Consider the following 14,811-nt stretch of genomic DNA (forward strand, 5'->3'; position numbering starts at 1 on the left):
ACTTTTCTGGAAATGGGATTATATCTGGGGTCCAGTAAATTAGCATGTAAAAGTACTTGGCCTCCTTAAAGCATATACGCAGAGCCATGGCCTCACTTTTGTTTATAAATGCCTTGAGACCTCAAGAATGGCATAGGAATAGTTTTAAGCATTAACAATAAGTCTAATATAGTAATTGTTATGATTAAAGTGATTCATATAGGTAGTGGTCTGAGTGAATGACGTTGATGTCCGTAACGTTACAGCAGGAAGTCTATTGGTCTCGTCGCCATTTCCGCTATAGTAAAACACAGAACTGATTGCAACTCCGATCCTCCATTTTGAGCTAATTTATCGCCATGCCACGTAGATGTGTTGCTGGCCGGTGCAGCAACATGACAGAAGGTGGATTTACGTTGCATTCATGGCCCAAGAATATTCAAACTGCAAAGATTTGGACATGTTTTGCAAGAAGTTCACGGGCACATTGGGCACCTATGAAGTGGTCTCTCCTCTGCTCGGCACATTTTACAGAAGACTCGTACAAGAACTCTGACCTGTTGAGGAGTGTTGGCTATAAGCCCAGACTGAAAGAGGGTGCAGTACCAACAATTAAAGAAAAAGAAAACTACAAGAAAAGGAAAGTATTTATTTTATTTTTTTTAAAAGGAAAGTAAGTTATGTTGCAGCAGTTCTCCCAGAGTGAGCTGAGGGTTGTTGCTAAAAACCGGGAGAGAATGGGATGGGGGCGGCACGGTGGTGTAGTGGTTAGCGCTGTCGCCTCACAGCAATAAGGTCCGGGTTCGAGCCCCATGGCCGGCGAGGGCCTTTCTGTGCGGAGTTTGCATGTTCTCCCTGTGTCCGCGTGGGTTTCCTCCGGGTGCTCCGGTTTCCCCCACAGTCCAAAGACATGCAGGTTAGGTTAACTGGTGACTCTAAATTGAGCGTAGGTGTGAATGTGAGTGTGAATGGTTGTCTGTGTCTATGTGTCAGCCCTGTGATGACCTGGCGACTTGTCCAGGGTGTACCCCGCCTTTCGCCCGTAGTCAGCTGGGATAGGCTCCAGCTTGCCTGTGACCCTTTAGAACAGGATAAAGTGGCTAGAGATAATGAGATGAGAAGATGTTATACTTTTTGGAATACTTAAACAAGGCTACATTTTATATTGAGCCTCTTTAAGGCTGTTTGAGAATATAATGTAACTGTAATGGTAAATAAATGTGAGGTAACAGTTTGTACAATTCAGGTTTTCTGAAATGTACTCATATACTCCCAATGCTTTGTTTTCACATGTACATCATGTTGTATAATCCACCAACCAGGTGATTCAGAGGAGAATTGACGGCAATGTGAGTTTCTACCGGCCATGGGAGCAGTATAAGGAAGGATTTGGTAATGCCGCGGGTGAATACTGGCTAGGTGAGAGAACACTGTGGCATTTTCTAATCATCGGAACAAAATATCCTCATCAAAGCAACCTTGATCACCTGGGAGTAGATAATGGCTCTGATTTTCCTTGAATAGATACATCAGAGATCAGTTTGTCAACATTAACCTGAGATGAGGGACCCCTTTAGCTATATGAACTAACTAACTAACTAACTAACTAACTAACTAACTAACTAACTAACTAACTAACTAACTAACTAACTAACTAACTAACTAAGAAAGGTTTTTCCAATGATGTCTGACAGACTGAGCAGAGCATTGCTCCTCACTGCAGAAACTGTGAAATGTGAAATTCTCCAACATCACCTGTGTCTATATGAATTATTTATCTCTTTATCTTTCCAACTCATGATTTGAAATTATTTTAAAAATGAATTTCAGGTCTGGAGAACATCTTCCTCATGACCAACACTGACAAGTACATGCTGAGAGTGGACATGGAGGATTTTGAGAAAGGCAGTGCCTACGCCCAGTACACTTTGTTCTACATCGACTCAGAGTCCAGCTACTACAGGCTGAACATCGGTGGCTACGTCAATGGAGGAGCAGGTGAGCAAATCAGTAAACACCACTTCTGTCACTGAATTTACACACACCAGTATTCAAATTTCAGACATGACCACTGATTTCAACGTGAAATTTTTATGGATACAATTATGAATGAAGATAAAGTTTCTCTGTAACATAACAGAAGAGCACTTCGTCAAATCATCCTTCACACTCTGAGCACATTTCCTTTACAGCAGAGTGCATCGAATTAATGCAAAACACTGACATAATTTTGTGAATTCTTCAGATCTAAATAGTGAATTTAAAGTGCGATAAATGCACCTATACCTTGCACAAACATTATCATTTAATGACCCCCATTTAGTATCTCGTGTCAAATTGTGTTCTTGAAATGAGTATATAAAATATAATGTCAGAGGGGTGAACTACATGCAGAAGACTTAATAATCTGAATGTGGAGCTCAGCAAATCCACTTAAGCAGCAGTGGGTTGGTGACAGTCACCTGACAGGTTTGATTTGTCAGCATAGGACAATCCAAACACTTTTCTTTCCACTATCTTTGACATATTACAGAAGATTTGAGTTGTTTGTCCTTCACACTGTTCTCTGCTTTGTCTTTCCCAGGTGATTCCTTGTCCTATGTGAATGGGAGGTATTTTTCAACCTTTGACAAATCCTACTCAGGAAGCTGTCCGGAGACGTACAATGGAGGTTTCTGGTACAACTACCACTACTTCTACTACTACTACTACTACAGATATTATACGTGTCACATAGCCAACCCCAACGGCCTGTACAAGTACGGACATGTGAGCACACCAAACACGGGGATCATATGGCAGTCCAGGAAAAATTACTACTACTCTCTGAAGACCATCACAATGAAGATCAGGCAGATTGGTCCGGAAGATCTTGAACGTCTTTAACTTTCCAGGCATGGAATGACAGAAGATAAAATAGTTTCCTCATTTCCAATTTGATGCTGTACAATGGCTTTTGTCTGCGAAAAATGCCACTTAAATAAATAGAATAGACAGGAATAAGTGTGATATCTCTGACTGCTGCTGAAACAGATGTTCAGTAAAATGGCAAGAATACTTATCAATTTCCAGTAATCTTCAGTCTTTGGGTTTATTCTGTGGTATATCCGTCTGTAATGCCCTCCATTCTCAACTGTATTAGTTTCTTCTTCACAGAAATCATTCTAGGTATTATAAGGAATATGTCATTTTTAGTAACATGGGTTAATTAAATGTTTTTTGTTTAACAATCCATCACTCCCTTTGTATCACTGATAATGAATGAAATTCCAATATATAGAGAGTAAACAAAATAAACTTTCAGCAAATTAAGTTTGAGTTCAGTCTTACATTCCTATTTTTGCAACAACACACCTTCCCTAATATTCACTTTATTTGTTCATGATGTTCATGAAAATTTTAAACATTATTATGGTACACTGGATAGTTACACATTCAAGTATGTTGTGTTGCACACAGCATCAATTCTGGGTCTCTGTTGCCTGATTATTATCCAATGACCTAACATTTGGTTTCATCAGTATGCAGATGACACACAGCTATACATACTCGACTATATGCTTAGCATGTGATGAACAAATGTTTATTAGCTCTTTGTTTGACTGGATAGAAATCATGAACCACTGGACGTCTCAGAACTTCCTTGGTATTAGATAATAACCTCTGAAGAAAGTTATGCTTGTTTAGACACTTTGTCTGTAGACACGAAAAAAAATCAAATCACCTTGAAAAATCACATCAGGGATGTCTGAAAAGCAACATAACATGGTGTAGGTGTAATTAATGATTATGGATATGTAGATTGGTATCAAATGATCACTCTTTAATAATTACATGAAATCAGTCTCATTAAAGTTGAAGGTTAATAGTTAAAATGAATCAATCCTATTGAATCGTTTAATTTGACTCATTTGAATTGAATCATACCATAGAATCAGTCTCATTGAATTGGTTGAAGTGAATCATTCAGTGAATCGAGTCAGTGAATCAAATCAGTGAAACATTTGGTGAATCATTTAGTGAATCATTTAAAGAATCAAGTGAAGAATCGTTTAAAATTTGATCATTCAAATTTATCACTTACCAAACTGCATCTAATTAATTATTCATACACCTTAGGAGTTCTTTGACAATGTGGGCGACTTCAAGTATTTAGAACAACAGACAATGACACGATTTCAATAATAATGGAGTTTATTATAAAAAAGATAAAAATTTTAATAAAAAGAAAAGGAAAAATTTGAACAATCTAATAGCAGCAGAATTGAAATCTTCTGTAAACAGAATGTGTGTGTGTGTGTGTGTGTGGGTGTGTGTGTGAGAAAAGAGAGAGAGAGACCTTGGCTCTCTCTCGAAGTTGGAATGCGTCCGTACCAGGACGTGCTATCTGCAATCTTGGAGGAGGGGAATCCTCAAAGTTTAGTGAGCACGTGTGTGTGTAAGCAGTTTTAGCTTGTGAGCTAACTGAACAAAAGAATTTCTAACTAGCCATGTGCTTCCAGGCCTAGTGTGTAAAAGCTGAAGGCTTTAATTAAAATTAAACATTCAAACAGTCATCTGTAGTTTATATGGCTTTAAATGTAAACAGGAGAATTGCTATCAAGGTTGAATTAAACTCAGGATTTATGATGTTTATCTAATACTGAGATACAGGACCACGTGTTCAAAACTTAGTGTGTGGAGGCAGTACCCAAATCTGCTCCTTGGAGAACAAAGGAGCTGGCTCTGCTTTGCTATCTAAAACATGTGTGAGGCCCAGTGGAAGGAAAATGTTTCCAGCCAGCCAACTCTCTTAACTTTCTAGTATTACCCGAGTTACTGAAATCTTAATGAGATCAGGATATGAGTGAGTAATGAATTTAGGATGTTAAAAAGGAGAGAGAGAGAGAGAGAGAGAGCATGCAACTTATGGATTAACCAATTTTTAAATTAACAAACAAATGATAGAGAACCAAGATTCAGTGTATACACTTCATTTAACGTCATACAACTTCACATTAAGTACTGTAAATAACTAGTCCCTAAGACTTAAACTTTCTGTTTGCCCATTGCCTTTCTTACTGCAGAGGAAGTTTGTCTTCTGTCTGAAGTTGGAGGCTCAGGGAATTTGCGCGTGCTTCCTGAGGTCAGAAGTCTTCGGTGAGGGAGAGAGAAGTTCTGAAGCTTTCTTTGGTGATCCTCGTAGTTGATAAGACAAAGTCTTTGTTCAACACCGTGCACGGATTTAAAAGAAAGAAAAGAGAAGAGCTCTTTAGAAAACTGCCTTTGCTCGCAGCCGCGTATGCGTTTAAAAGACAAGTAATACTTGCAAACCGGTTAATAACTCGCTTGAGTTGATGATCGCGTGTTTCCGATATCTACTTTGATCAGGAGCAAATTAAAGAAGGAAACGCGCTGTTTAGACGTCTGATGATGAGTTCTCTTTTTAGGTCAGTCTCGGTTAGAGTCCGACGCGAAAGAGCAAAGATGGCTGTGTTCCAAGTCCTTTTGTTGAAACCTGAGGAATGTGTACGTGATCCCGCCCAGGCGTGACGTAGTCAATGCGGAAGTTGCCTGGTAGTTGTAGTTCTTAGACCAAGATGGCGGCATGATACCTACACATGGCATTGTAATATTTAATTGTGGCCTTCTCTCATTTGTATTTTATACAGAATATGTGTTTGTACAATGCTAGAGCTTTTATTAACCATTTTACCTTTTATGTAAGTCAAATCATTAAGGAATCACACATACATTGGTGCTTGAAAGTTTTGTGAGCCCTTTAGAATTTTCTATATTTCTGCATAAATATGACCTAAAACATCATCAGATTTTCACACAAGTCCTAAAAGTAGATCAAGAGAATCCAGTTAAACAAATGAGACAAAAATATTATACTTGGTCATTTATTTATTGAGGAAAATGATCCAATATTACATATCTGTGAGTGGCAAAAGTATGTGAACCATTGCTTTCAGTATGTGGTGTGACCTCCTTGTGCAGCAATAACTGCAACTAAACATTTCCTGTAACTGTTGATCAGTCCTGCACACCATCTTGGAGGAATTTTAGCCCATACTTCTGTACAGAACAGCTTCAACTCTGGGATGTTGGTCAGTTTCCTCACATGAACTGCTCGCTTCAGGTCCTTCCGCAACATTTCAATTGGATTAAGGTCAGGACTTTGACTTGACCATTCCAAAGCATTAACTTTTATTGTTCTTTCACTGTTCTTTGGTACACTGACTTGCGTGCTTAGGGTCATTGTCTTGCTGCATGACCCACCTTCTCTTGAGATTCAGTTCATGGACAGATGTCCTGACATTTTCCTTTAGAATTTGCTGGTATAATTCAGAATTCATTGTTCCACTGATGATGGCAAGACGTCCTGGCCCTCATGCAGCAAAACAGGCCCAAACCATGATACTACCACCACCATGTTTCACAGTTGGGATAAGGTTCTTATCCTGGAATGCAGTGTTTTCCTTTCTCCAAACATAACACTTCTCATTGAAACCAAGAAGTTCTATTTTGGTCTCATCTGTCCACAAAACATTTTTCCAATAGCCTTCTGGCTTGTCCACATGATCTTTAGAAAACTGCAGACAAGCAGCATTGTTCTTTCGGGAGAGCAGTGGCTTTCTCCTTGCAACCCTGCCATGCACACCATTGTTGTTCAGTGTTCTCCTGATAGTGGACTCATGAACATTAACATTAGCCAATGTGAGAGAGGCCTTCAGTTTCTTAGGAGTTATCCTGGGGTCCTTTGTGACCTCACTGACTATTCCACACCTTGCTCTTGGAGTGATCTTTGTTGGTTGACCACTCCTGGGAAGTGTAACAATGGTCTTAAATATCCTCCATTTGTACACAATCTGTCTGACTGTGGACTCCACCAAAGGAGAAATCTCCTTTGTTCGTGCCATGATACACTTCCACAAACATGTGTTGTGAAGATCAGACTTTGATAGATCCCTGTTCTTTAAATAAAACAGGGTGCCCACTCACACCTGATTGTCATCCCATTGATTGAAAACACCTGACTCTAATTTCACCTTTAAATTAACTGCTAATCCCAGAGCTTCACATACTCTTGCCCGTCACAGATGTGTAATATTGGATAATTTTCCTCAATAAATAAATGACCAAGTATAATATTTTTGTCTCATTTGTTTAACTGGGTTAAGAGCTGAGCAGCTGATTGTCCAATCATTTGTGCTCCTTTAAAAAAAGAAAGACCATGTTTAAAAAGTGTGAAAAATATGTAAGATTTACGCTTCCTATTTTTTGATACAAATTTTATTGTAGATGTTTATGACTCCTGCATTATTGATCCAGCACAAAGCAGGTTATATTTACATCATTACTTTTCTATCAGATGTGGAAAAATGTTTGTATGTCAGGAAAGAATGCCACATATGAAATAATAGGCTGCATTTCAGACAAAAACACAAGTTTGCTGCAAAAAAGTGTAAGTTTCCAGAAGAACAACACCAGATTCTCCAACATACTCAATAAAACATACCAGTTAATTTCTTTATAAAACTGCATGATGTGTACCTGAGACTTCTTTTTTTATGTTGTCACACCACATTTGTTTACTTTATGACTCTTGACTGCACTTTACTTTTTACTTTTATTTATTTTAAATAGGCATTTATTAAACAGAGCAGCATGGTGGTGTAGTGGTTAGCACTGTCACCTCACAGCAAGAAGGTCCTGGGTTCGAGCCCAGCGGCTGGCGAGGGCCTTTCTGTGTGGAATTTGCATGCTCTCCCCGCATATGCGTGGGTTTCCTCCAGGTGCTCTGGTTTCCCCTACAGTCCAAAGGCATGCAGGTTAGGATAATTGGTGGCTCTAAATTGACTGTAGGCGTGAATGTGAGTGTGAATGGTTGTCTGTGTCTATGTATTAGCCTTGTGTTGACCTGGCAACTTGTCCAGGGTGTATCCGGCCTCTCACCCATAGTCAGCTGGGATAGGCTCCAGCTTGCCTGCGACCCTTTAGAACAGGATAAAGTGGCTAGAGATAATGAGATGAGATGAGAAGATGTTATACTTTTTGGAATACTTAAACAAGGCTACATTTTATATTGACAATATGACATGATGGTGATATAAAATAAACACAACTAATAATGGTCTCATATTACAATAACCCTTGACTAAATCATTAAACATAATGGGTTGATATTCAACAAGGTAGCCCTGCTGATGTCCATAATACTATTTATTGGGTAGGCTACTGACATACTCTGGCCCTCCCAAAGAACCAGGCATTGTCGTAATTCAGGCACTTATGGGTGCAAATGCATGGGAGAGCGGGTGCATCGCAAAATGTAAACAAAGCCAAATCGGGAACTCAGAGATGTAGTCAGGGACTGGCAAGGGTCAGTTGATCGGCAAACAGAATATAAGATATCAGGTGAGAGAACAAAGTCAGAAATAAACATAAACAGAGTTCAATAATGGGAAGTCAGGAAGATAGTCAAAGAGATCAGTAAAGTCAGGCACGGGGACACACAACAATACTTTGCAAAGTCAGCTTGTGAGAGCTGAGCTTATCTAGGGAAGGTGATTGTCAGTAAATTAGAGACAGGTGTTGAGGTTAGAATTCTGGTGACGAGGGGCACTGTGCACCCCCGGAGCTCCCTCTGGGAGCAACTTCTTTTCTTGGGTGACCTCTCTTCCTTGGTGCTGGTTTGTCAAGAACTCGTGAGTGAGGAGGGGGTCTAAGATGTCCTTGGAACTAACCCAGCTGCACTCTTCTGGGCCATAACCCTCCCAGCCGATCAGATATTCGATTTGTCCTTGTCTGTGATAGGAATTGAGCATCTTATTGACTTGATAAATGGGGTTGCCTTCGAGATCTAGGGAGGGAGGTTCTTGAGTGGGTGTGTCTGTGGCTAAGGGATCTTGGATGGCAGGGTTTGAGCATGATATGTGGAACATGGTAGCCATCTTACAGTGAGGTGGGAGCTTGAGCTCATAGGAGACCTCATTGACCTTGCGCACTACCTTGCATAGGCTGAGGTATTGGGCTTGAAGCTTCTTGCAGGTGTTGGGTTCCCTCAAGTCTTTAGTGGATACCCACACTCGGTCCCCTGCGGTATACACTGGGGTCTTCCCTCTGTGGTTGTTGGCGTATTGTTTGTACTTTGAATTGACGTGCTCCAGTCTCTGATAGACCTCCTCCCATACCTGTTGATGACTCCTCTGGAACCAAGAGTCTACTACCAGGATCTAAGTGGGTGCATCTTCCCAAGGGAAAAGTGGTGGTTGATAGCCTAGAACACACTGGAAAGGGGTTAAATGAGTAGCATAGTATTTTAGTAATTTCTGTGCATATTCAGTCCAGGGGAGGAATCATACCTAGTCTTTCTGGCTCCTCATGCAGAAGATTCAGAGGAAGCAACCCACCTCTTGGTTGAGGTGCTCCACCTGGCCGTTGAATTGAGGGTGATATCCTGAAATGAGACTTACTGATACTTCTAGCCTGTCCATGAATTTGGACCACAGTCTAGAGATGAACTGAGGATCACGGTCACTAACAATGACTTCAGGAATACCATAATAGTGAAAAATGTGATTGAACAACAGTTCTGACGTTTCAAATACTGTGGGTAAGCCGGGTAATGGGACGAGCTTGAGTGCCTTGGAGAACTGTTCTATGATCACCAGCATGATTGTATTGCGTTGGGATTTAGGTTCAGTGGAGCTTGAAAGTTTGTGAACCCTTTAGAATTGTCTATATTTCTGCATAAATATGACCTAAAACATCATCAGATTTTCACACAAGTCCTAAAAGTAGATAAAGAGAACCAGTTAAACAAATGAGACAAAAATATTATACTTGGTCATTTATTTATTTAGGAAAATGATCCACTATTACATATCTGTGAGTGGCAAAAGTATGTGAACCTTTGCTTTCAGTATCTGGTGTGACCCCGTTGTGCAGCAATAACTGCAACTAAAAGTTTCCGGTAACTGTTGATCAGTCCTGCACACCAGCTTGGAGGAATTTTATCCCATATTTCTGTACAGAGCAGCTTCACCTCTGGGATGTTGATGGGTTTACTCAAATGAACTGCTCGCTTCAGGGCCTTCCACTTGAATCAGGTGCAGAATAGGGCCCATCTGGCTTGGCGGGGATTCAGACGTTTAGCTGTCTTTAGGTACTCCAAGTTCTTGTGGTCAATAAGGATGATGAATGGGAGTGCAGCACCTTCTGACCAGTGCCTCCATTCCTCTAGATCCAGTTTAATGGCCAGGAGGTCTCGGTTTCCTGTGTCATAATTTCATTCAGTTGGGGTGTGCTTCTTGGAGTAGAAGGCGATGGGATGTAGCTTGAGTTTTTCCCCAAGACACTGAGAGAGAACCCCTCCTACTCCAGTCTCTGAGGCATCTGTCTCCACGATGAATGGCTTTGTACGGTCTGGATGTTGCAAGATAGGGGCCATCGTGAAGGCAGACTTGTGCTGGTTGAATGCATCTTCAGCTGCTGGGTTCCACTGGAGGCAGTGTGGTCCATGTTTCAGCAGAGTCATGAGAAGAGTGTTGTTTGTGCTGAACCCATGAATGAAGTGTCAATAAAAGTTTGCAAATGCCAAGAAACATTGTAGCTCCTTCACTGATGTGGGAGTTGGCCATGACGTGACCGCCCAGACTTTGCCCTGATCCATGCTCACACCCTCTGTGCTGATGATATATCCAAGAAACAAGATCTCATTGACATGGAACTCACATTTTTCAGCTTTGACATACAGATGATTCTTAAGCAAATGGGAGAACACTGACCTGATGTGTTCATGATGGGCATCCTCATCTGGAGAGAAGATCACGATGTCATTAATGTATGCAACTACAAACCTCCCCGGCATGTCCCTGAGCATGTCATTAATGAGGCACTGGAAGACACTTGGTGTGCAAGAAAGGCCATAAGGCATGACTAAATATTTGAAGTGACTGGCATCGGTGGTTGAACACTATCTTCCATTCATTGCCCTCTCGAATCCTGAACAAGTTATATGCGCTAACCAGGTCTAGCTTGGAGAAGATCTTGGCTGTTCTTAACTGTTCCAGAGTTGAAGACACCAATGGAAGTAGATAGGGGTTTTTGACAGTCATCTGATTGAGACCTCGATAATCGATGCATGGGCAGAGACCCCCCCCCCTTTTCTTCTCAACAAAGAAGAAGCCAGCTGAAACTGGAGATCTTGAAGGTCTAATATACCCTTGTTTCAATGCCTCTTGAACATACTCCTCCAAAGCAGCTTGTTCAGTTATGGACAGGAGGTAGATATGGTGGCAAGTATTTGTACTTGAGAGTAGGTCTATGGCACAGTCGTAGGGACAATGAAGAGGCAGGCCACTGGCTTGAAGATAAGATAAGATAAGATAAGATAAGATAAGATAAGATAAGATAAGATAAGATAAGATAAGATAAGATAAGATAGCCTTTTATTGTCCCACAAGGGGAAATTTACATTGTTACAGCAGCAAAATATATCAAGAGAAAAAGTTAAGGCAGTGAAGGAGTAGTGCAAAAGTACTAAGTATCCAAAAAAATCAAGTAATTTATTTGTATAGCACATTTAAAACAACAGAAATTGACCCAAAGTGCTTTCCATAATGAGGCAGATGAAAAATTCCCTTTGAGGTATACATGGATAAAGGAAAACAAGTTAAGTAGATAAAATAACAAAAATAAGATGATAAAAATAAAATCAGATTAGTACAATCATGATTATTAAAAATAATTAAATAAATATACGTGTGTTATTTACCAGCTGGGAGGTCCGTATAGTGAAATACCATGACCGAGGTCTTGAAAGTACTGACCGAGGCCCTCTGGGCTGAGGTCAGTATTCAAGGCCGAGGTCATGGTATTTCACCATATGGACTGACCTTAAGCTGGTAAATAATATATTTCTTTTTTTCTTTACCAAATTCTCACAGAAAACGGGAGCGCCCGAAAGAGAAAACCGAGCCGAGCCGCCATTTTGAATTCTCATTCACGGCTGTAATGCAAACTGCTTCCTCCTCAGTATACAAGTGCACTTCCATGGCAGGAAAAAAACTACATTTTGCTGCCTATATAGTCCCCTATTTATACAAATAGGAGTCATTCAGGATTCAGCCATGTTTTTGCTCGACCAAAGTTATACAGTATTATGACCTTTATATTGCATAAATAAAGCCATTTGGTGAAACTTTGAAGAAGAGATTGTACTGGTTTAAAGTTTTTACCTAACATAATATTATGTATGAGGATAACATGGTCCAAAATGGGCCTCATTAACTAATGAGATCAAACTGTTAGCAAGTTAGAGGTTTTTAGCTTTCTCCTGAAATGTTTTCTTTTATTTTGTCTTCCTCAGGGTAGTAAAACTTGCTTTCACTGTGAACACTGTCGTTATCGCTATCCATGCTGTAAAATTAATGCCATTTTGAATCCTCATTCACGGCTGTAATGCAAACTGCTTCCTCCTCGGTATCCAAGTGCATTTCCATGGCAGGAAAAACCCTAAATTTTCCCGCCTATGTAGTCCCCTATTTATACAAATAGGAGTCATTCAGGATTCAGCCATGTTTTTGCTCAGTGTTAGCAAATTACAGGTTTTAGCTTTCTCTGAAAATGTTTTATTTTATTTCTTCTTCCTCAGGGTAGTAAAACTTGCTTTCACTGTGAACACTGTCATTATCGCTATCCATGCTATAAAATTACTGCTATTCTCCTGAGAAATGCTGGCAAAAATTAATAAGATTTTTGATAATCTTATAAGGGTCATTCCATATCAATTCACACACCCTCCCCAGGTGACCCTCTTCGATTTGCCTGATATTCGACACACAGGTACCTTTTGATGCCAATACAAAGAATCCCAAGTTTTAGCATCCTATGTCTAACGGTTTTGGAGATGAGGCCCTCCAAAGTGTGGGTGCCATGCCCACTTTTCAAGTCTGTGAATTGCATACAGAATTTACAAGCATATTTGGACACCTCTAGTTTTAGATTGAAAGAAGATACAGGCCTAAAAATCGCCATGTCCCCTCAGCATGACCTTGTCTATCAGATGGTGTACTTAAGAATAGCATAGCTTGACTATTTCTGCATATATTAAGCCTTGAAAACTGTAAGTGTGAAAAGGGTGATGAAGAGTCTTGACATTTTGGGGTTCCAGATCTTGGAAACTGTGGGAGGTATCATTGATTTTCCATCATATTTGGTAACTGTACAGTGTATTCCAAAAAGTGTGCGGACACTCAGACCTTAAATGACAGAATAGGAGGTACACAAAAATGGCTTTGGGAGGAAAATGACCCTACGGTACCCCCTACTTCATGCTCCAATTTAACCATGTGGGCACTTGATGAGTGGAATGCCCTTTTAACCCCATGCACAGTAACACTGTATCAAACATTAAAGCTTTGAAGAACTTTGTTTTTCAGAGTTCTTCATACTAATTTAGGCCTTCGAAATATGGGGAAATTTGTCCCTTTTTCATCACAGTATCTGGGTTTCTTCTGCCATCTGCTGGTCAAAAAAGTAACAACAGCATAAATTATGAAAACACCCAGGAGGAAGTCACAAGAAAACAAATTTTTTATTCACCCATAAACCATTTTCACACGCAGAAAGTATATTAACTGTTTAACCACATACTCATGACAAAATTGAGGTTATTGAAAGATGGGTGTGAGTGTGGAGTGGAAGTGTCTGGTAGAGATGTAGTGCAGGGCTGAGGCCGTCTTGGGACTGTCACCATCTTCTCAATGTGCGACCATCATTGAGCACCTCAGTCCTCTGATGTGTTTGGCTGAGCTGGATGGCAGGCTGGCTGCAGTCAGGGGAGAGAGGACAAAGTAAGTTATGCAGAATTGAATAGGCATAGGTATGGTTTGGGAGGTGTATATGGATGTAAGAAAGAATGGTGTGCTGTTACCTTTCTTGTTCCAGCGATCAGGTGTGGGTCCAGAGCCAGAAGAGTGGAGTGATGGGGCAGGGCCTCCAGTGCTGGTTTCAGCAGGAGGAGGCATCCAGGGCCGGGGGTGGAGTGGAGTATTGAGGAGTGAATATGTGCCGTACAAGTCTGTGAGTCTATGGTCTCAAAAACACCATATCAAACTGAAAATATCAGTGGATTACATTTTAACTCAAGTTTAAACTTTATGGGTGAAATTGGGAAGGAACATCTGAATTCTTTCCACATCAGCTGGAACAAGTTTGTAATGCCGAGCACTACGACCCTGAATCTCTGGAGCATTTATGCGGCATATGATGTCTTGAAATGGGATCCAACATGGTGGATTCTGACGGTTTTCAGCAGGCCAAGACAAAGTCATGTTTGAGCGCTTCATGAAATGACAGTAGACATCATTGTGTTCATCTGAACGTTCAATAATGTTGGCCACGTACCAGTTTGCGTCGTACACACAAGCAACATACTGCCCAGGCTGATAGCAACTGAAATCCTCGGAGATCTCATGACCAGGGGTTGCACTTGTTTCCACAGTCTCATCAGAATTCCTCACAGACACAATGGAAAAAGTCACATCTTCAGAGATCCTTCGCATCTCCAGCTTTCCATTAGCAATTGGAATATAACTGTGGTGAGACCGAGTTCTGGTCACAGTTTTGGCTGATGTGTACCTCTTCTCAAGTTCAAGCTCTGTCTCATGAAGTCTTATATCCTCAGTGCTCACATACAAGAATTTCACATTCTCAATACTGCCGTTTGCCCATTCATACATTTGGTGAGGAGTTAGAATGTGGTTGTTATCTGTGGCCTGAAGACTGGCTCGTGCAACCAGGCGCTTTACAGTGCCACCAATACCATCACAGGGACTCTTA

General features: G+C 40.6%; 1 protein-coding gene across 1 annotated transcript in view; it reads left to right on the forward strand.

The window, feature by feature from the left end:
• Positions 1–2,951, forward strand: part of LOC132865838 (microfibril-associated glycoprotein 4-like) — a 207,017-nt gene extending 204,066 nt beyond the window's left edge. Inside the window, exons 3-5 of the mRNA XM_060898332.1 lie at positions 1,302–1,398; positions 1,810–1,977; positions 2,564–2,951. Coding sequence (XP_060754315.1) covers positions 1,302–1,398; positions 1,810–1,977; positions 2,564–2,865 — 567 coding nt within the window. The 3' untranslated portion in view covers positions 2,866–2,951. The remainder of the gene's footprint in view (positions 1–1,301; positions 1,399–1,809; positions 1,978–2,563) is intronic.
• The last annotated feature ends 11,860 nt before the right edge of the window (positions 2,952–14,811 follow it).

The sequence above is a fragment of the Neoarius graeffei genome, chromosome 18 (assembly GCF_027579695.1).
Source record: "Neoarius graeffei isolate fNeoGra1 chromosome 18, fNeoGra1.pri, whole genome shotgun sequence".
NCBI lineage: Eukaryota > Metazoa > Chordata > Actinopteri > Siluriformes > Ariidae > Neoarius > Neoarius graeffei.